Below are 20,742 nucleotides of genomic sequence, written 5' to 3' on the forward strand. Positions count from 1 at the left end.
ACTAGCTATAATGTCAAGCTCAGTAAATATTAATGAAAAATACATACTCATTGATTTTATGCTACACATTGAATATAGACACGTATTTCAAAAGTATCAAAAAGTAATCTACCATTTTGTCATGCATCAGGAATATGATACTAGAGACTATTCTTTATTACCTTCCATAAGTACTTACTTTCAATCTCCTTAATTTTCATTTCCCAGGGTATGCAGGCTGTCTTAAAATTCTCAAAATCTCTTTGAAATTTCATCCATTTCTGAAAAGGGTCACAGATCAAAAAAAAAAAAAAAAAAAAAAGACCATCATCCAGATGCTCAATTTCCCCTTGAGCTAATGTAACCCCTTAATCAACCACAGTATCCTTTGGCAGAACTCACTGCAATAGAAGTACTAGCTTAAGAAGAACCATCTCTGTCTGTTTGTTCTGAATATGTCTCCTACTAGCTTTGTGTGAAGCCCCTATTTCTTCCACAAGAAGAATGATTAAATAATCCCTTCCTTTCATGCTATTCATTTATTTTAGAATTGTTTCTGAGAATTTAATTTGTTATTTCCTTTGCTATTCAAAATTCAGATCTGGAGCTCAAGCTGTGTCATTTAATTACAATTACTCTACCCAGTAGTTTATCTATTGCATAAATATAACTTCTGTAATTGAGCTTCCTGTGTCTAGCCATCTTTGAAAGCCTAATTATTTTTTCTGAACATTAATGATTATGAGACCTGAATACACAACTGCCTGTAGAAAATCCCTTCTAATTAAGGGTAAACTTGGCCATAGCAAGTAGTCCTGACAAATACTCTTAGCATCATTCTGCATAAGCATTTTAGTCTGGGGCAAGAGTGTGCTTTTGAAGTGAATCTCCCAAATCATCCCAATTTACCACATTTACATTTGCGCTGTAAAGCAGTGTCAGAGCATAAAACTAAGCCAAAGGATGTACTTGAGGAGTGTACTTGAGGAGCATGCTAATCCATCATCCACTGCTACTAGGTATTTAGCCTTTGGGACCACACAGGTCCTTTGGGTCTTAACCCAAAGAAAGACCTGCCAGAATGCCATATTATGTGGACATTGGGTCCTCAGCACCCACTGTTTGGCCTTTCAGTCACAATGCTACATAGCCCTATTTCTTCCCAGGATATACATGGCCCTAGAGCCATGGCTACATGGAGATGCTTATAGTATTTTTGCTGTGGGACAAAAAGACACTTTTTGATTTTTCACTGAAAGGGAAAGACTGAGCTCTGGATTCAGTCAACAGAAAAACCCAATCTACGTCAAGAGAAATTAACTTTCACAAGATCTTTAACTCTTGCAAACTCTTGCAAAACAGTTGATTTTTGCTTCCATAACAAGTCTCAATCAGACTGTGAGCTTGCATTAGAAGTCTTTTCACACAAGAACAGTGGAAATAAAAGTGTTAAAATGCAAAGACAGGAAAGAAACCCTATTTTGGAAGATGCGTACATATGGCAATAATCCACAAAAGGCTCCCCATTTCCATTACATTAAGTTAGTGAAATAGTAAGTTTACCTTGGTCATCATCACTTTGTATGCATAGAATTTTTTTCCTTTTCCTTTTCCAAGAGCACCTTCAAACTTTTCAACAAAAAGCTGGGCTTCCCTGGGAAATAAGCGCAAGAGATATAGATGATGCTATGGTAAATTTGATATTTTCTCTGCCATAGCAATGTAGTATTTTGTGTGTTCTGACTCCTCATAGAGTTTTGTATTATCTTGTTCCCTTAGTAAATTTTAGAAAGAAAAGGTCTGAGATTTTGTATTTCGCAGAAGACTAATCGTATGTAGTGCAAACAGAACAAGCAACTGCAGTCTTCTGCTTTAATCCAAATGCATTTGGAGGTCTTAGATCTGCCTACATCCAGTTAATGCTATCAAACATTTTTAGCCACAGTGACTTTCTTTTGCAATTCAGTTGCTGCCCATTTGTGCCACTCACAAACTGTTGCTCCTCCTGGTTCCACCTAATATAAATTGTTGTCCAGCTACCTAAGGGAAATTTATTTTAATTTTTTTATTTTAGAGATCTGTATACACTAGAGCCTCAGTTCCCCTGTGTCTACCCTCCTCAAGACTAGATTTAATTAAACTCTTCAGAATTTCTGCATATATCATCTTTAACTGTACCATTCTTGGAATCATTTCTTAGAAGTGTAGGTTCAGTGGTCCCCAAAAGACTAAAAGTTTGCTTATAAAGATATGGAAGTTAAATAATACCCTGGTGATACAAATGTGAAAGGAAGATTTTAAAATTGTTTTAAAAATGCATTATGACTGTAAATTAAGACAATAAACAGATGAGATCAAAAGCATACTAATGTCTCCTCCATTTAATCTAATTTTCATTTATAAATATGATTTTCATGTGTATTTCTACTGAGAAAATATGCCCTGAAGGCTAAACGTCCTGATCTAAAACACTAGAAAACAGAGTAAGAATTCCTAGTTGTCAGTGTATACACAAGACTGTATAACTATTTTGCCGTCGCAGCAGATCACAGCAAAGCCTTGTATATTGTACTAAGTCTTACACTAAGCACGTGGGAAAAGGTAGACTATTGGGAATATGTTAATTGTGATGCAAGTCTCTCCAGAAGCACTACAAATAAATTCACTGAGTGAAATGAATTATTATGCTTTTATCTTCTGCTCACATATTTTATATAAGCAAGCAAAAAGATTGTCTTAAACTGCAAACTCTGATGATGGCATTGGCAGAATAGTGGTGTAGCTGTGATAAAGGAGAATTAAAATTATGTGTAAAGAAGGCTATTAGCCATGTCATAATTTCTCTTAACTCATAGTTAAAAATCTCAACATCTTTAAAAATGCCATGTATTTCTAGTAAATGCAAATGTTTAGGGTGATCTTCATACTATCATTTGAAGACCTATCAAAACCTTTCCCCACTAGACACCTACTGCACCAGTCTCTAGCTTGCAGTACCAAGGCTTCAAACAGCCTTTTGTTTCTATGCTTCCCAAAATGGCACAAAATTGAGCTACTGACTTTAGCTTTCCCTCTTTGAGAACTTTCCCTCTGAGGTGAGAGGGTGAGAGCCCTCTGAGCACTCTCACCTTCTGCGTGCTCACACCTAAACCCAGCTGGTGAGGCATAAAGACGAGTGCCAGTTCACCTGACGTTCCCAGGAGCTCAGCATGCCTTTTTCCACCACCTGAGATCCTGTTTTCTCCTCCAAAGACACAGGTGGCAGAAGCAAAAAGCTACATACAATGACATGAATCCCAATCCAATCACTCTTTTTTTTTTCTTTTCCCTGTGGCACAAGGCATGCACAGCTTCAGATAAAAAAGATGAAATACCCAGCCACCACCCCAGCCACACATCCCTCTTATTCACCACTTCAAAGTGTTCCTCAGGGACCAAGTCAGTGTCTTTTTAATGGTCTAGACCCCTTACTCTCAATTCTGCGCTTCTAGATCACATTTTGTATTATGGATTTTGGAGTCTGATCTTTCTGTACTTGAGCTAACTTTGACACTGACTGAGCCTTCTTTATTTTCGAAGCTACTTTTGAGGCCTTCAGAGGTTTTCTGGCTCAGCGCTCACATCTCATTCTTTCATTTTGATTCTCAAAAAATTCTACTCTTAAATTTCAGCTTTCTCAAATAAGTCAGAGAAACAGATTCTTTCAGCTACAGGAAACCAAGTGGCCAAAAGTACCTTATAAACGCAGGTCCTCAGGATTTAAAATCTTATTGAGCTTTCAGGAGATATAAGGCAGTCCCAACAGCAGATGGCAGCTTCCTCGTAAACTCAGCGGTCAGTGCCAGACCAGTACCATAAAGGCAGCCAGAATCAATAAACTGGACATTTACCAGTCTCCCAAGTCAGCATATCATATTTGGGACTTAAGAGGAAAACCTTCTACCACCGCTTCTATCTCAAGGTAATTCAACCACTGGAGTTTGTTCATGAAAAGTTACTGAAATCAAAACCTACAGAGCTGTAGAAAACTTGTACTTTCAGTCACTAATTGTGTACAGTTATGTTGCAGAATACGAAGATTTCAAATTGTAGGTTCTTTTTATCTTCTGCGAAGCAGTAAGTTAGAAATTTAAGGGGATAATATGAAAACAACTATTAACACATAAAAAAATCCTCCATAGAGGATATGAACACATTTTGCATCTGCAGCTGAACACAAAAGTTCTCCACAAACATGTTCTGCTATAAAATTATGCTAAGCCAAAACAAGAAGGAACTTTCCAAAATTGAAGTAATAAAAATATTTATTTTAAACTCTTAATCCAAGCCTTCTGTTCACTTGTTTGAAATGTTTTCTTACAAGATTTTTTACAAAAAATAGTATTTCTTATCCCTCTCTGCCTTCTGGACTCTCCATCAAGCCGTCTTGCAAGTTACAGTGATAGCAGTATTCAAGATTTTTCTCCAGGACAAAATAAAATATTGCTTTTTGAAGGTGATGATCCAAATCTCCAGGCTTAATGTTTCTGGCTCTCATGAATGCTTGCCTGGGTTTTACTTTGTCAGTGGTTGAGGCTTTCTTTCTCCCGGCATCCCTTCTTCTCCATTACTGCTCCACTCTAATGTGTGCTGTTTACAGAACTGTTATAAACCTCCCCTAAATGTTACTACTTTATAATCTGTTTTTCTCACATTTCACTCCATTGGTCTGCATTGGACTAAGTTAATCATTTCTGCACAAACAAACCAGACAATGATCTGATACCAGTTAAAGTTCTTACTGGGTGGTTACACAGACGGTTAACTGAGTTACACATGCAAGACCAGAGCACAAAACTCGTTGGATCCATGCGTGCACAATATTTGTGAAGCTTCTTTCATTTTCATGAAAGTATGAAGCAACTTCATTTTTTCATGAATTGCTTTCCTATACTTATAAAGTTGTATAAATCTTGAAAAAATTGGCTAATTCCAAGTATTTTAGTATTCCATTTATACTGTATTTGCCTTCTAATCCAGTTATAATACACTATGATTTTTTGAATTAATAGGACTCTTGACATTAATGCATATTTCACACTGACCACAAGATGTTTCAAACATGCATTAAAAACTGTGGCTATTAATATTTCCCATTCTTGTGAAGTAGTAGCCAAAACCATCTCATAGGTAATAATCATTGCGAAGTTAATAAAAAAGTATCACATGCTATATCGCCCAAAGTGTTGTGGTGAATAGAGTTAAATCCAGTTGGTAGCCTGTCACAAGTGGTGTTCCCCAGGTATCAGTTCTGGGCCACTTCTGTTTAACATCTTTATCAATGATCTGGGAAGGATTGATTGCACCCTCAGTAAGTTTGCAGACAACACCAAATTGGGTGGGACTGTCAGTCTGCTTGAGGGTAGGAGGACTCTACAGAGGGATCTGGACAGGCTGGATCAATGGTTTGAGGTCAATTGTATGAGATTCAAGCAGGTCAAGTGCCAGGTCCTGCACTTGGATCACAACAACCCCATGCAACATCACAGCCTTGGGGAAGAGTGGCTGGAAAGATGCTCAGTGGAAAAGGACCTGGGGGGTGTTGGTCAAGAGCCAGCTGAATATGAGCCAGCAGTGTGGCCAGGCAGCCAAGAAGGCTAAAAGCATCCTGATTTGTATCCGGAATAGTGTGACCAGCAGGAGTAGGGGAGTGCTTGTCCCTGTGTACTCAGCATTGGTGAGGCCACATCCTGAACACTGTGTTCAGTTTTGGGCCTCTCGCTACAAGAAAGATGTTGAGGCACTGGAGTATGTCCAAAGAAGAACAACAAAGCTGGTGAGGGGTCTCGAGAACAAGACTTGTAAGGAGAAGCTGAGGCAACTGGAATTGTCCAGCCTGGAGAAAAGAAAGCTCAGGGGAGACCTTCTCACTCTGCACAACTACCTGAAAGGAGGTTGTAGTGAGGTGGATGTCGGTCTCTTCTCCCAGGTAACAAGTGATAGGACAAGAGGAAATGGCCTGAAGTTGTGCCATGAGAGGTTCACATTAGACATTAGGAAAAATTTTTTCACCAAAAGGGTCATCAAGCATTGGAAGAGGCTGCCCAGGGAAGTGGTTGAGTCCCCATCCTGGAGATATTTAAAAGACTGCTTAGGGACACGATTTAGTGGTGGGATGGCAGTGTTAGGTTAACAGTTGGGCTTGATGATCTTAAAGGTCTTTTCAAACCTGAATGATTCTACTATTATTATGTAGTTGAAGAAAAATAATTTTTTTTTTTAATAAATTACTTTGTGAAAGAAAAGAGTGAAAGTCTTCTTCCAGTCTTGAAATAAAAGAAATCATGTTACCTTTGATGTTCTACAAGCACGTCTTACCTTTTGGTGTGCAGTGGATTTTACCAATAACATTCTAAATGTCATTTTCATTCCTCTCATTTAGGGAGACTAAGTCTTACAAGGGAACCCTTACATGAAAATATACAGAGGAGTGCCCCACAGCAGCCTATGTGTTCACTGCACCCATGAAAATTTGCATGACTTAAAGATCCTATTTAGTTTGTAGCTAAATACAAATCTCAATAGCACTTGGTTCTATGAAAAATTCCCACCAGAGGTTTAATGAAATATCTGAAAAGCAAATACAGTGCACAAGCAGAGCCTGAAAGGGGGCCTATGGGTGATGGAGTAGAAACATGTGTGCAGTCATACTCAAGGAAGTAATACAGAAACCGTAACTATCAAACAATGCTGGAGCCACCAAACAGAACACGTTTTCCTTCTCTGCCTCAGCTTTTCTTCCCTCACCAGCTTTGCAGCAGCTTAGTCCCACTGGGTTACTCCTGACCACTGTGATTTGTAGGTCAAGGAGACCTTTCCCTGACTTCTACTTAAGCTTCCTGGCTTTAAAAGTTCAACAATGCCTTGGGATCATTCAGTCAGGGAAGAGGTTTGCAATGTCCTTTCCCTGTCTGTGACATTCTCTTTTTTGTTAAATATAATCCAGCATGTTACTTAATTCAGGTTTTTACCTTGATGTCTAAATCATCTCACTGAAAGACCTCTATTTGTACATCCCTGCAGACTTTTGCCATACTTTGTCCTTTCCTCTATTTCTTTTGTGCTAAAAATAGAATATGAGGTCAGGGAGAATGATCCAGCAATAAAACGTAGTCCTAAATGCATAGAACTGTTTTAGAAACCACAACAACAACCAAAACCACATGCACATATATATATATATATGCACACCTACTTGGAACTAATGCAACTTCACTAACATGAGGACGTGTCAAAAACAACGCGAAGCGACAAAACTGAGCTTTGTAATCACTGGTATCATGTGTTATAGGTAAATTATCTATATCACAAGGTAGGCCAAAGTGTGCCCTGTTAGCTAACTGTGAATTTAAAGAAGCTTCAGAGAAACCTTATTAATTGAATTACAGACACAACGAACTAATAAATATTGCATGGGGCCAGGCATTATTGTCCCAGAGAAGCCTGAGTTAATTATTAATACTAGGTGTGGAGTTACAGCTTCTGAAGTGCTAGGTGTACAGTACTTCGGGCACTCCAGTGTTGCAGAGAGAGGATGAATTACAGCTTTCAGAGGTTGTTGTTAATGAATAGGATTCAAGTGGATTGTTCACATTTTTCAGTAACAGTTCAGAAAGGTTTAGGTCTCCAAGATCTAAAAACTCATTAAAAAGAAATGTCATATTAATATTGATCACCCAGGACTTCTCCAAGTCTTAAAAAGGCTGGCTAAAACCTGACTGCAGAACAGCTGTTGTCAGGCACGTCTCACTTGAAAAGCATTTCAGCAGTAATAATGGGCAAATTATAGTGTTATTTAATACCCAGCTGGCCTCCAGGACTGCCAGTATGTCTGCAGTAAGAGAGATGAAATACTGATTCATTGGAATACAAAGAGTGCATCCAAAGATGAGAAACTTCCACCATCCCACACATGCACCTTATGTATCTTTGGGGTTTGTATACTTATAAAATATTCTGTTTCCAATTTATCTGTTTTGATGGGTAATGGAAGTCCTGTAATAAAATAAATGATGCTAAAAAAATACTGTAAAGTCACATCATGTTCTGTCCCTGGCAGATAAAGAGGACACTGCTCTGCTCTGTTTTCCTTAGAAAAAACAAAAAGTTGTCATTGCTCATTTTATGGTCTGTATTTAATTGGAAGTCCTTTAAAAGGCTCTAAGCTTGACATTTGACTGCTTTTTTTTTTTTTCTTTAAATTCTCATTTCACTTGTTTTGATAGTTTGCTAACTGGCTTGCAGTACAGTTTTGAACTGAGACCACTGTTGGCACACTTCTGGATTCTTGTACTCAATTCTCTGATTATATAGTACCATAACAGGCTTTGCTGGTGGATATAAACTACATAGCTGTTAATAGTCTTTGCTATTTTAGAGCACAAAACTTTGGCTATCTAAAGTGTTAAGGGGAGTGAGATTAGTATACCAGAGCCAAACAGAGTAGCACAGCTTTTACACCTTCCCTTTCCTTCATACCTGTGCAAAATCCAAACAGGATAATGCACAGACAGGGATGCAGTCCCCAAAATTAGGTGCTCAGAGGTAAATTGGGATAGCTTTCCCTAGAGGTTTTCCAATTTGCAACAGCTGAAGCTGTGGCCCGTAAGTTTTACTTTTTGTACCTTTTTCTAATCCAAAAATCTTTTACATAGTTTAACCCCCCTTCTCTAAAACTCAGTCTTGTAAATAATGATTGATGAGCATTATCATCTGATGGCTCTTCATGTAATTTTGTGCTGGCCTGAGTAGGCATTGTCAAGAGGAAATGTGCACAAATTACCATTTCCCATAGAAAAGGCACAACAACAGTAATTGCAAACCTTGTAATGGAAAGAAAATTAAAAGAAGAAGAAAACTCTTCTGAAGAAGAATATTTGTCTTGGAAATGAGAAAAAGTCTGGACTCCAGTCACACTCATGCTCTCAACAACACAGACCACCATGTCCCCCAAGTCCGCAGCTTAACATGTTTATTGCTTAGGGCCTGGGAGAGTGGTGATGCTGTGTCCTGCATACCATCTTTTCATTCCTCTCTGTGGCTTCTTCCTCACTTTTTTCACATCTCCAGGCCTATAAAGATGTGACCATGGTGTCTCAAGGTGAGGTTAAAGTGACAGTGTTGGCACGGCTTAACTTCAAACTGCAGAGGGATGCTGCAGCAGAGCTGTGTCCTCAGTCACCGTTCTTCAGAGAACAATCAGGAGCTATTTGAAATGCATCTTTCTAGACACGGGGATGTAAATTAGAAATTAGAGCTGGTCTAATTTAGCAGTGCATCTCTATTAAGAATGTCATTTCAGCAATGAATATCTCAGCCAGGTTTTGACAGAAGGCATTTTCTACACAGCAACTAGTTCTGCATCTGTGATCTAAAGTTGTTGTTCGTTCACACATTTTCAGAACAAAGGAATGAAGGAAAAGATTAACTATTTTACAAAGTAGTCACTAGAGCTAAGCAGAAATCATCTTTTCTACCCTGTACTTTTTAAGCTATGAAAAAATGCCCCCTCAGGGTAAACCAGGTTTGAATCATCAAAGCAAGGGGTTTGTTTGGTCTTAAAAATGCTGAAACAAAATGTTTCAACAATTTAAAATTTCTTATTGCTTTTTTAAAACACAAAATTCAGTTGAAATTAGATCTTTCCCCAAAAATAGTTTGTTCTGACAAATTAACACTTCTTTTAAAAAATAATATTTAGAATGAAAAGTCCTAATCAACCCTAATATTCACTTTTCAAAATAATATTTTAAAAGTGGGGTTTTGTTCTTATTTCATCACAAATATGTAACAATGCATACCTTGAGCATTCCTGGGGAGCATTTTTTTTCCATTCTTGGAAAAAAATAAGTGTTAATACAGACAAACATGGAAGTGGGGTGTGGCTCACAGTAAAGAACACTTCTCATAATGCTAAGAAGAAATCTCCAGTGATGTATCTCTCTATTGTGGAAGCTGGAAGACAAAGAATAGGGAAATTTCTTCTACCTCTAAGAAGATAGGCTTCTTTTGTTTCCCCACGCATCCCATAATGCTCTTAAAAATGCACAGGGGAAGAAGCAGATGACATAGGGAAATACTCACCAATAATAAATGTTGATCAAAAGTTTCAAAGGCAAGAGATGTTAATATCTCTTCAAAAGTAATCAAAAGTCACTTCTTATTGATTTACAGATTTAAGGCACTTAAAACCAGTGTGTGTCCATTTCCCCACATGTACAAGAATAATGTCAATCTATCAGACTAATGATTCTGGTATAAAACTTAAATAACTTGCTAAAATACAAACCAAATACATAGATACCCTAAAATATGCTGATACAGACACTTCTGTATTGTTATAACTACAGTCATAATAGAGCGCCCACTGATAAGATATTACTTCTTATTTTGAGCAGCATCGTAACACCAGGTCTTCCATTACAACTCAGCTGAACTTAGGCTCCAAAAGGCCAGCTACAAAAACAGGACTCTAGAAAACTTAGTCTATGACTGTATTTTGGTATGTAAATGATGGGGTTTGATTTTTTCAAAGGTACTGAGTGCTTCCAAATTCCATCATTTTCATCTAAGATGTTAAACACAGACTTAAATGCCTAATTCTCAGCCCACACATTTAAAAATGTGACCAAATATTAGGTTTTAGCTTTTATTTTGTATTCCAGTTGTTCTCTGGATTGATGGGTTTTGTCTGCTGAGATTTGCATGGCTCTGACAGAACTGTGACAATCTGAATGGGATTACCTGGAATAAAAGATGACTATTTTTGGAATCTTATCTGGCAGAGAAACACAGCAATAAACATAATACTTCAGTTAATAAAAGTAGATTCAAAATAAACAAGCTAATCTGAAGGACTGTCATTTGCTTTTGGAATACACATTTTTCTAGGGCAAATAAACTGATAAAATGCTTCCAAGCCTACTTCAGAGAGGGCTGTAGCACAGGAAAAAAAAACATTTTTGCAAACTGCCATAAGAGCACATTCATGCATATTTTTTACTAAAATATACCTTCTGATGTCAGCAAATAGAATTGAATGCATGTCTAGTCTCCTAGTCCAGATTTCATAAACATAAGTATTTAAAAATTGATAAACTAATGGACTTTTTGGTAGAATTCCTGTCCATGCTGAATGTATAGGACCTCTTCACCCTGGATATTAATAAAGAAATTGTTAAGATAAAAAGGCAGATAACAAGGGTGGGACTTTGAAAACTCACTATTGGTTTAATTGAGAAAGCCCACCTCAGATCATAAAAAAAAAAAAAAAAAAGCAGTAATTTAGCATTCACTGAGGATGACTAGAAGCGCTCACCCAACTACAAAAGTTTCATAGTAACATAGGTTTTTAAAGCCAGAAAGGACGGATATTCCCACTCCCTCTGACCTGTTCCAGTGTTTCACCACCCTCACTGTAAAAAAATTCTTCTTTATATCTAGTCTGAATCTACCTTCTTTTAGTTTAACCCTTGTCCTATTGCTACAGGCCCTATTAAAAATTCTGTCTCCCTGTTTCTTATAAGCCCCCTTTAAATACTGAAAGGCCACAGTAAGGTGTCCCTGGAGCCTTCTCTTCTCCAGGCTAAACCACAACTTTCCTCACAGAAGAGGTGCTCCATCCCTTGGATCGTTTTAGTAGCCCTCCTCTGGACCTGCTCCAACAGGTCCATGTTCTTCTTGTGCTGAGGGTCCCAGAGCTGGACGCAGTACTCCAGGTGAGGTCTCACCAGAGCAGAGGAAAGGGGCAGAATTACCTCCCTCAACCTGCTGGCCATGCTTCTCTTGATGCAGCCCAGGGTAGGGTTGGCCTTCTGGGCTGCAAGTACACATTTCCAGCTCATGTCCAGATTTTCATCCACCAGTACACATAAGTCCTTCTCTGCAGGGCTACCCTCAATCACTTTATCCCCCAGCCTGTATTGGTTCCAGGGGTTGCTCTGTACCCAGGTGCAGGACCTTGCACTTTCTGGCAAAAGAATAAAGTTCTCTATGTTTACCCAGTTTCCTGTGTTTGGTGGAAATTTATCTGTAAATGAAAACTTAATTTTTAGCCTTTATGAAAATGTAGTGATAGGTTTGCTAGGGTAAAATACAGTTTCATATGTGGCATACTTAAAAATGCATGAAAATGTGAGCTCAGTTTCCAATCAGATTGCTTTTTCATAAGTTAAACAAAATCTGTTTTTCTTTCCAAAGAGTTAGAACAGAAAGATAAATCCCCTCTTCCCACGCCAGTAATCTTGAGTTATTCCTGGAATTGGATCATTTTTCTTGAATGAGATATTAAACTTATCAACAGAAGAGTTTACCGACATTAACCTAACTGAAAAAAATTAAACATTTTGCAGGGAGGTGCAATGGCAACTTAAAAAATAAAAATATCTGAGTTTTTCGTATTTGATTTCAGGTCTACAGAGACAGGAAAGTACTGATCTGCAATGCCATTTACCTCTACTTTCTGTGAAAGCACATCCTGTGAAAGAGAGATTAGAGATCATTTGAAGTTAATTGTGTCAGTAAGGCTAGAAATAAAGTGAAAGTTCAGAAAAACAGTGCAAAGTGCAAAGCAGGATGGCAGATATTCACTACAGAAATCAAACCATACTTGAGGACAGACAACTTCTTTTTCATCTTCCATGGTTTGTTGCGTAGCGTGGCGATTAGTTTCTTTTTTTCTTCTACCTCTTCTTTCAGCTTGGCCAATTCCTCCTCTGTAATCGGCTCCTCCTCAGAGTCAGAATCAGAGCTTCAAACAAAAGCAGGAACAAAAACCATGACCAAAATTCAGAAAGGACAGAATTTTTCACTGAAGCACATACTTGGTGTTAATTCTTGTTAACTTTGGGACCTAGATAAATGTCTTCACTGGTGCACAGAAAGGAGGGCACAGTTCATTTAGACTTGTTATTAATTTTAGTATGAAAGGCAAAGCCTGCACACAAAGCTCAGAGCCACAGCTGAACCAGCACTGCACTCAGAGCATCCCATGGAGGGTGGGCAGCACTTCTGGAGATGTGTCTGACAGCCAATGATTGCTCCTACAGGAATAACCAGCTTCCTAAGAGTCCAACCCAAACTCACAATGGGCATTATAACTGCAGCCATATAAAAATTAACTTGTTCACCCCACTTCAGTGTGCACAGAAGAGAAAAGAGACACTGCAGCCACAGCAAGGACAAGTTTAAACACCAGATGACAGCCCATCCATTGGTCAAGACAGTAACGTTTCAAAGGTGGGAAAGATTCAAAGCCACATTGCAGCAAGGTTGTGGTGTAGCACAGATGCAACAGAAACGGCACCTCCATGCACTGGTTTGTGGTATCTTTGGAAAGCATTGCTGATTAAGGTAAATTTCCTAAACCCTACATAGATACCCTATTCCATGAGCAATCTTACATGTCATCATTAGCAACAGGTGTTTCCTCTTCTTATGCCAGCAAACAGAAAAATGATAAAAAGGAAATCACTAGACTGTGACATCCTGCCCTAACAACCTGACAGTGACGACTACCGAGTAGATTACACTATGTAAGCTCTTAGTAAGAGCAGTTTGATGCATTTGTTTGTTTCTTGTTGTGTTTTCTTTTGCCTTTTTTTTCTGTTTTGAATGTTTGAAAACGTACGGAGGGTGTTTTAAGACAGATTTCTAGTTTGTTTTGGGAACAGTTAATTCAGACTTTATCAAGTAAGCAGTTTTCATGCTGTTTTGCTTATAATTCACCTTTCTGAGAGTTTGATATTCAAAATCTGATGTCAGAGCTGAATGATTCATTACCTCCTAAGTCACTTGATCGTATAGTTTCTATCCTCTGCATGACTAAATAATTTTAAACTTTTTCTTCTACCAAAACAGATAACACATCTATAGTTAAAGATTTGTGTGACATAAAGGACAAAAGGGTTTATCCACAAGAATATTTATGAAAATTATCAAAACAAATGAATACAATAAAAGCAGGATTCTTTTTGCAATACATCAAAATACAATTTCTCATTGGTCATCTACCTTTAGGTTTTGTGAGATACACATCATTATAGCAAAAGCTGCAGGGGATCAGTTTAAAATTTTCAGACACACAGGAGTAAGTTAGCACAGGAAAGAAAGAGGGTCTTATCTATCAGATGCCCTGCTATTGAAAACTCAAATGCTATTTATTGAAAAGGTTGTCACATTAGAAAGCTTAACTCAGCCACAAAATTTCAGACTGCATGTTATAAAAAACAGTGCCACAGAAAATACAAAACTACAGACAGAAAGACTGCTGCTGGACACCAGACATATTTATTGTTATTCTGGTACTGCAATGAGTAAGTGAAGAACTATAAGAAAACTTAAGTCAAATGGATGAAGGTCAATAAAAAGCTTTGTGTATACAATATTGAAGGCATTATAATGCAAAAAGAGTCATGTCTTTAAGAAGAACAAAAGGATTAAAGGAGTCTGGCTTTGAGAGAGCTTTAAATCCTTAGTTCTTACAATCAACTGCTTTGCATTTTACAAAGCAGACAGCAACACGCCCAACACTGAGGATTTCCTTTGACAGAAGATTGCTGGGTTATGCAAAATTGAAATACATGGTTTTATGAGACTGCAGTGAGAGTCGTGGGAAATAGGAGTGGTAGGTGCTAATGCAGTGAACTTACTGAGGAAAGGAAGCTAAGCACAACACAAGAGGTAAAGCAGGGATAATATTGGCTCTTGTGTCCATTGCCCACAACTACTTTATTTGTCTTTGCAAATACATTTTGTCTTTCACTTTTCACTTTCCTTTGGAACCAGGAATATAATAAAAATTCCAAATTTCTAAACATCTTCAAGAAATCAGTAATAGTGGTCAATGGCTCGATGTCCAAATGGAGAGAGTTGACAAGTGGTGTCCCTCAGGGGTCTGTACTGGGACCAGTGCTGTTTAATATTTTCATCAGTGACATAGACAGTAAGATCAAGTGCACCCTCAGCAAATTTGCAGATGACACTAAGCTGAGTGGTGCAGCTGACACACCAGAAGGACGCAATGTCATCCAAAGAGGCCTGGACAGGCTGGGGAGGTGGGCCCGTGTGAACTTCATTAAGTTCAACAAGGCCAAGTGCAAGGTCCTGCACCTGGGCAACCCCTGGTATCAAGGCAGGCTGGGGGATAAAGGGATTGAGAGCAGCCCTACCAAGAAGGACTTGGGGGTACTGATGGATTAAAAGCTGGACATGAGCCGACAATGCACACTCACAGCCCAGAAAGCCAACCGGCCCCTGGGCTGCATCAGGAGAAGCGTGGTCAGCCCGTCGACGAAAGCCATTCTGCCCCTCTACTCTGCCCCACCTGGAGTATTGCGTCCAGCTCTGGAGTCCCCAGCACAAGAAGGACATGGACCTGTTGGAGCGGGTCCAGAGGAGGACTACTAAAATGATCCAAGGGCTGGAGCAGCTCTCCTATGAGGACAGGCTGAGAGAGTTGGGGTTGTTCAGCCTGGAGAAAAGAAGGCTGCAGGGAGACCTGATTATGGCCTTTCAGTACTTAAAGGGAGCCTATAAGGAAGACAGGAAAAGTCTTTTTAGTATGGACAGCTGTGACAGGACAAAGGGGATGGTTTTAAACTAAAACAGGGTAGATTTAGACTGGATATAAGGAAGAATTTTTTTTACAATGAGGGTGGTGAAACACTGGAACAGGTTGCCCAGAGAGGTGGTGAAGGCCTCATCCCTGGAAACATTCAAGACCAGGTTGGATGGGGCTCTGAGCAACCTGATCTAGTTAGTGGTGTCCCTGCTCACTGCAGGGGGGTTGGACTAGATGATCTCTGAAGGTCCCTTCCAACCCAAAGCATTCTATCATTTTATGATTCTGTTTTTAAGAGTGTTTACACTACACAGTCAAACAATGCAGTTACAGCAGATTTTTTCCTTTAGCTCGAGTCGTTGAACACTATGAGGTTCAAGCCAGGAAATCAGAATTCTGTCTGCTGCCACAGAAAGTGCTAGCCTTTCATGAAAGGTTTTGATTGATACATTTGAAGGCCAGAAGGGTTCACTGTGACCTTTGGTCTAATACAGAGCATAAAGCATCACTAAATAATTTCACATCAAGCCACCATCTTCCTTGGCTCCAATTCAATGCACATAATGCATCTTTTCCTAAGTCAGTAGAGTTCTTGAAATCAATGATGCTTTCTTAAATCACAGACATAATGAACTCGCTCATAATATTAATCCGTGTTTTGGTTTTATGCCCATATTATAGATCTGTGTTTTGGTTTTAGTTTCATCTCCTCTTTATGGATGTAATCTACTTTTCTCATGATTTTTGTAAAAGTTGTTTTATAGAGGTAAAAATTAAGATGAAAATGTTTTCTTGGAGGGCAAGGACTGGTAGAACTTTAAGGCTCTAGAGCGATGAATGAATAAATTTAACTACATTTCTTCCTAGTTTTTTGTGAAAATTCAATTGTTTATTGATAATCCCCATACATCCTCTGGCACTTAGTGCTCATCAACAATCTTCCTGCTAGCAAAAACATGCAGTGCCTGTACTGCCTTAATCTTCTGTGTACCTCTGGACTTTTGCATAAACTTTATACTCTTGAGTATTTCTACTAAAAATCAGTTGATTTGCTCACATATAGACCTATACAGCAAACCAGAAATTGCACAGAATAGGCAGAATATAAGATTCCTTCTCCGAGGATTTGTAGCTAAGTGACTGCATACAGTTTCTAAGACCTATCCATCACAATTAGACAAGCCAGTAAAGACTAAAATAACTTTTCAGCCTAGGAATATCATAGATCTTCACAGTGAGATTACAAGGAGCAATTTATCATTAATATTTTTGGGATGAGGATTGTGAACTGTGTAGAGCAGGGCCTCCTCACACCCTCATGAACAGGTAAGAATCAACCACATCAACAACCAATAGCATCTAAGAGCAGAAGATTTAAAACTCACCCAGAAATAAGTCCTTTCACCGTGAAATTACCCTCTGAAACTCACTACCATGAATTAGCAGAGGTCAGAATAATCAGGTTAAAAAAAAAAAAAAAGAAAAAGAATGAACAAAAAGAATGAAGACAGAGTTCATCTACGATTCCTTTATGTCCTTTATGTGGAATAATTAGGGCATAAAAAGGTTTTCCCAATTTAGGTGAAAAGTAAGCGAGAGGAAGTGGGTAACAATACCAGATTCTACTGATTTGTTCTTACATTATTTTTGTTTTTCTTTTAAAAATATTTTTAAATATTTGCATATTTATTACTCTGCAATCTTGTCAGCTCATCTCCTAAAAGTCTAGAAATATAATGTTCTTGGGGTATCTTGCAGCGCATCCTCACTTCTTCCTCAACTGTTATGCTTATTACTTCAATAACAAAGTATTTATCCAGGTAGCGATTTCTAATCATTTAGACCAAATATATGTATTTTAATGTTAAGAACTTTGGAAGGCAATGAAAAACATTGTGCCTTCATTCAATTTTATATTTTCAGTGGTCTTTTTTTAATTAACACTCAATAAATGTTTACAATGGAAGACAATAGTAAGCAAAGAAACATGGATTGACACATTCAGGACTGTTGTTATGTGAGTACAGGAAATTGCACAGAGGGGTACAATTGGCACCACAGCAAAGAGCCAGCACAAAGAAAGATTTTAGGCATTCTTGAGGGAAGGGAAATGAGGTAGAAGTATATTGAAATGGGATCATGGACAAATTAATGCAACATCATGTCTCACTCCGGGTTTTTTCCTTTCTCCATTATACACCATTCCCAGAGGTTGTTTCCTTTCAATAGCGCAAGAAGGGACAGGGAGCAAGAGAGTGCCAGCATGGCAGAAAGATATAAAATAACGTTCCGAAGGGGTCCATGTCAGTGGGTTATTCCAAAGACTCCAGATTGCATTAAACGCTTTGGAAAAGTGAACAGTAATATTTCAGAAAGACTGAGTGGGAGACAGACTGTAAGAATCCCATCTCAGTCCCTGGGTCTGGGTTCTTGATATTTTGGGACCGATCTTTTATTAAAAAAGCTGGCTCAAACGTAGCTGGGAAACAAGAACTCGATTTTGTGAAACATGCCATGATTGTTGTTCTGCACTGGAAATAAAACTAGACCTTGGGTCTGTGGAGGGTTATCAGCTTGGGGTTTGGGGGGGTTTAGTTTTGGGGAAATGAAAAATCAGGAGAGATCTTACCTGTTATCACCTCTTTCTCATTTGCTCCCCTGCTCTGTCACTTTCACTCACTTTCTCGAGAACGGCTCATAAACTTACGATATTTAACTACAATAAGGGTGACCTTGGTTTGAGTTCCCATTCCGCCTGACCAGATTTGACCTAATCCTCAGGGTACTGGCAGTCCCAGAAGGGCCTGGCTGGTGATTTCCCAAGGTCCCACCCTGGACCTGTGACAAACCCCTGACTTTGTTCCACTGAAGTGGATACAGTCTTGTGGAAAGTTTCCATTTCACTCAGCCAGCATTTCCTCACTGCAGGAAAAAATAATACCTGCCCAGTTTCAATTGGGTTGTAATGACAAAAAAGAGTCATACTGACTCTTGGTATATCACAGCTATAAATGAAAGCAGGTTTTATGTAAGATATCCATGGTTTTACATTAAAAAATTAATTTACTGAATTACCCAGATCCTGATTTCTTTTTGTCTTTTTTCTTCTTGTTGGCCTTCTCTTTTTTCCCTTTCTTATCAGCCTTTTTGTCCTGTTTTTTCTCATTTTTGCCTTTCCCACTTTTACCCCCTTTCTCATCTTCCTCATCTTCACCATCTTCCTTGGATTTCTGATTGGCCTGGTTCTTCCTGGCTTTCGCAGGGTCCCCATCAGAATCACTGCCCTCATTTCCAGCTGCTCGTCCCCGTCCTCTACGGTTTCTGTGCCTGCGATGCCCAGCTCTCCTTGTCCCGTCTTCATCATCCTCATCTTCCTCACCACCATGCCTGGCTCTCCCTCTGGTATGTCCCCTTCTGGTTCTCGGTGTTGCTCTTTTCCCCCCTTTATCTGTGGTGGAGGAGAAAAAACACACGAGAGAAGGCAGTATGTTAGAGGGAGACCTTTCCTCCTCCTTCATTCAGATAATAGAAAACATCTGAGTGTGGCCTCAAAGGAATGCACATCACTGACCTGTTCCTTTGACATTTTCTTTGTTCTCAGCTGCACTGCCTTCTTCATTGTCAACATCACTGCCATCTGTGGAGTGAACACAAAGGCCAATGCATGTGAAGTATGGATCAGTCATTAGGAATGCAGGTGGGTTAAGAAATTCTTGACAATTACTGCATGATACTCCCTTACAACATTTCGTAAACCCACCTTCTTGGAACACGGCAAATAGTTTTCAAGAAATAAGACAAAGACAGAAAAAATAGTTACACTTCTCTTCAGCATTCAGATAAGCCCCAAAGTGATGCCATGGACTCCCTCTCATGGAAGAAATATGTAGCACAGGATGACCCTCAAGAAGAAACGTGATAACAATATCCTACAGTTTGAGGAAGAGAACAAGGAAGATGAAAATGCTTCACAGGCAATTCTCAGAGATTTTCTGAAGCATATGAAAGACAAGCACTGGCTGAGATTAAAGAAGTTTAAAAGAATCGTCTTCCAATTTGACTGGCTGAAGGGCATGAAGCTTCACAGAGCTGCAGCATGGCTGAAGAACAGAGTCCCAGAAGAAAGAGGAGTTGTATTCTCAGCTCCAGCAACTAAAACTCTAATCATATTAACAAAAGTTGACCCAGCTCACTCATATGCTGTACCACATTCCTCTTCTACCATGCAGGGGATGATAAAAACATTGGAGATTCTAGAGAGAGAGCCTTTTTACAGAAGCAAGTGGTATTTCTGTTCAGAAACATCTTTGGTTTGGAGTGGATCTCTTGCTCAAGCTTTTCAGTCTCAAGAAGTTCAATAAGAAATTCCATCTCTGCTACCCATCAATAAATAGGAAAGTATCATTTGCCTGGTTCACTTTGAAACTGGGATCATGCTCCTCTCTTCCATAAGCTTTATATCCATCATAATATTTAATTAATACACTCTGCAAATATTGGTATGAACCTCTTATTTAACGGGTCAGTCCTGAAACTGCTAGTGGTATTCACAAGGATGTTTCTTCAGAAGCAATCCAACTAATACCTGAGAAGCCAGGAGCTAATAGGCAATCTTGAAGAATCTTTGAGCTTGTACATGTGACACAGCACTTGAAATACATCAGTGAAATATAGAGAAACACAGGGTAGTAGAAGATCAATGAGCAGACTAAGAAACATTATCACTAATAGAAATAGGAAACTGTCATTCTGCTCCTATAGACAATATATGTTGTCTAATTTCCCCTCTGTACAGAAAGGACAGGTGACATGTCATGATCATGTCATAGTTGCATTTTTCAGGCAAGAAGAAACTACAGTTATCTTCCTTCTTCGCTCATCTGTAATACTTTTGAAATTGTCTTTATATTCTTTCTCCATCCATTCCCTAGTTCCCTAATTCCTTTTATAAATTTTATTAAGCCACTAGTGATTAATCAAAAAATTATACACAAATTGATTTATCTAGGGACTGCTGTGGCTAACTATTAAGCACAACTTCTTAGCTTTACCCGGTATTAAATAAAAGCAGTAAAATATGTAAGCCTGCAAACAAGAAGGAATCCAGTGTCTTGTTTCACTGTGTGCAATAATAGGCAAAGGGTTTTTATCCAGAATTTGACAGG

The 20,742-nt window shown here is 38.7% G+C and overlaps 1 protein-coding gene across 1 annotated transcript in view; it reads right to left on the minus strand.

Moving 5' to 3' along the window:
* Positions 1-19,263, minus strand: part of TMC1 (transmembrane channel like 1) — a 71,451-nt gene extending 52,188 nt beyond the window's left edge. The window contains exons 1-5 of the mRNA XM_035891733.1: positions 19,149-19,263; positions 18,653-19,025; positions 12,626-12,766; positions 1,543-1,633; positions 179-260 (exon numbers count right to left, since the gene is read on the minus strand). Of these exons, the coding sequence (XP_035747626.1) occupies positions 179-260; positions 1,543-1,633; positions 12,626-12,766; positions 18,653-19,025; positions 19,149-19,263 (802 nt within the window). The remainder of the gene's footprint in view (positions 1-178; positions 261-1,542; positions 1,634-12,625; positions 12,767-18,652; positions 19,026-19,148) is intronic.
* Between the last annotated feature and the right edge of the window lie 1,479 nt (positions 19,264-20,742).

The sequence above is a fragment of the Egretta garzetta genome, unplaced genomic scaffold (genome assembly GCF_000687185.1).
Source record: "Egretta garzetta isolate BGI_Z169 unplaced genomic scaffold, ASM68718v1 scaffold353, whole genome shotgun sequence".
NCBI lineage: Eukaryota > Metazoa > Chordata > Aves > Pelecaniformes > Ardeidae > Egretta > Egretta garzetta.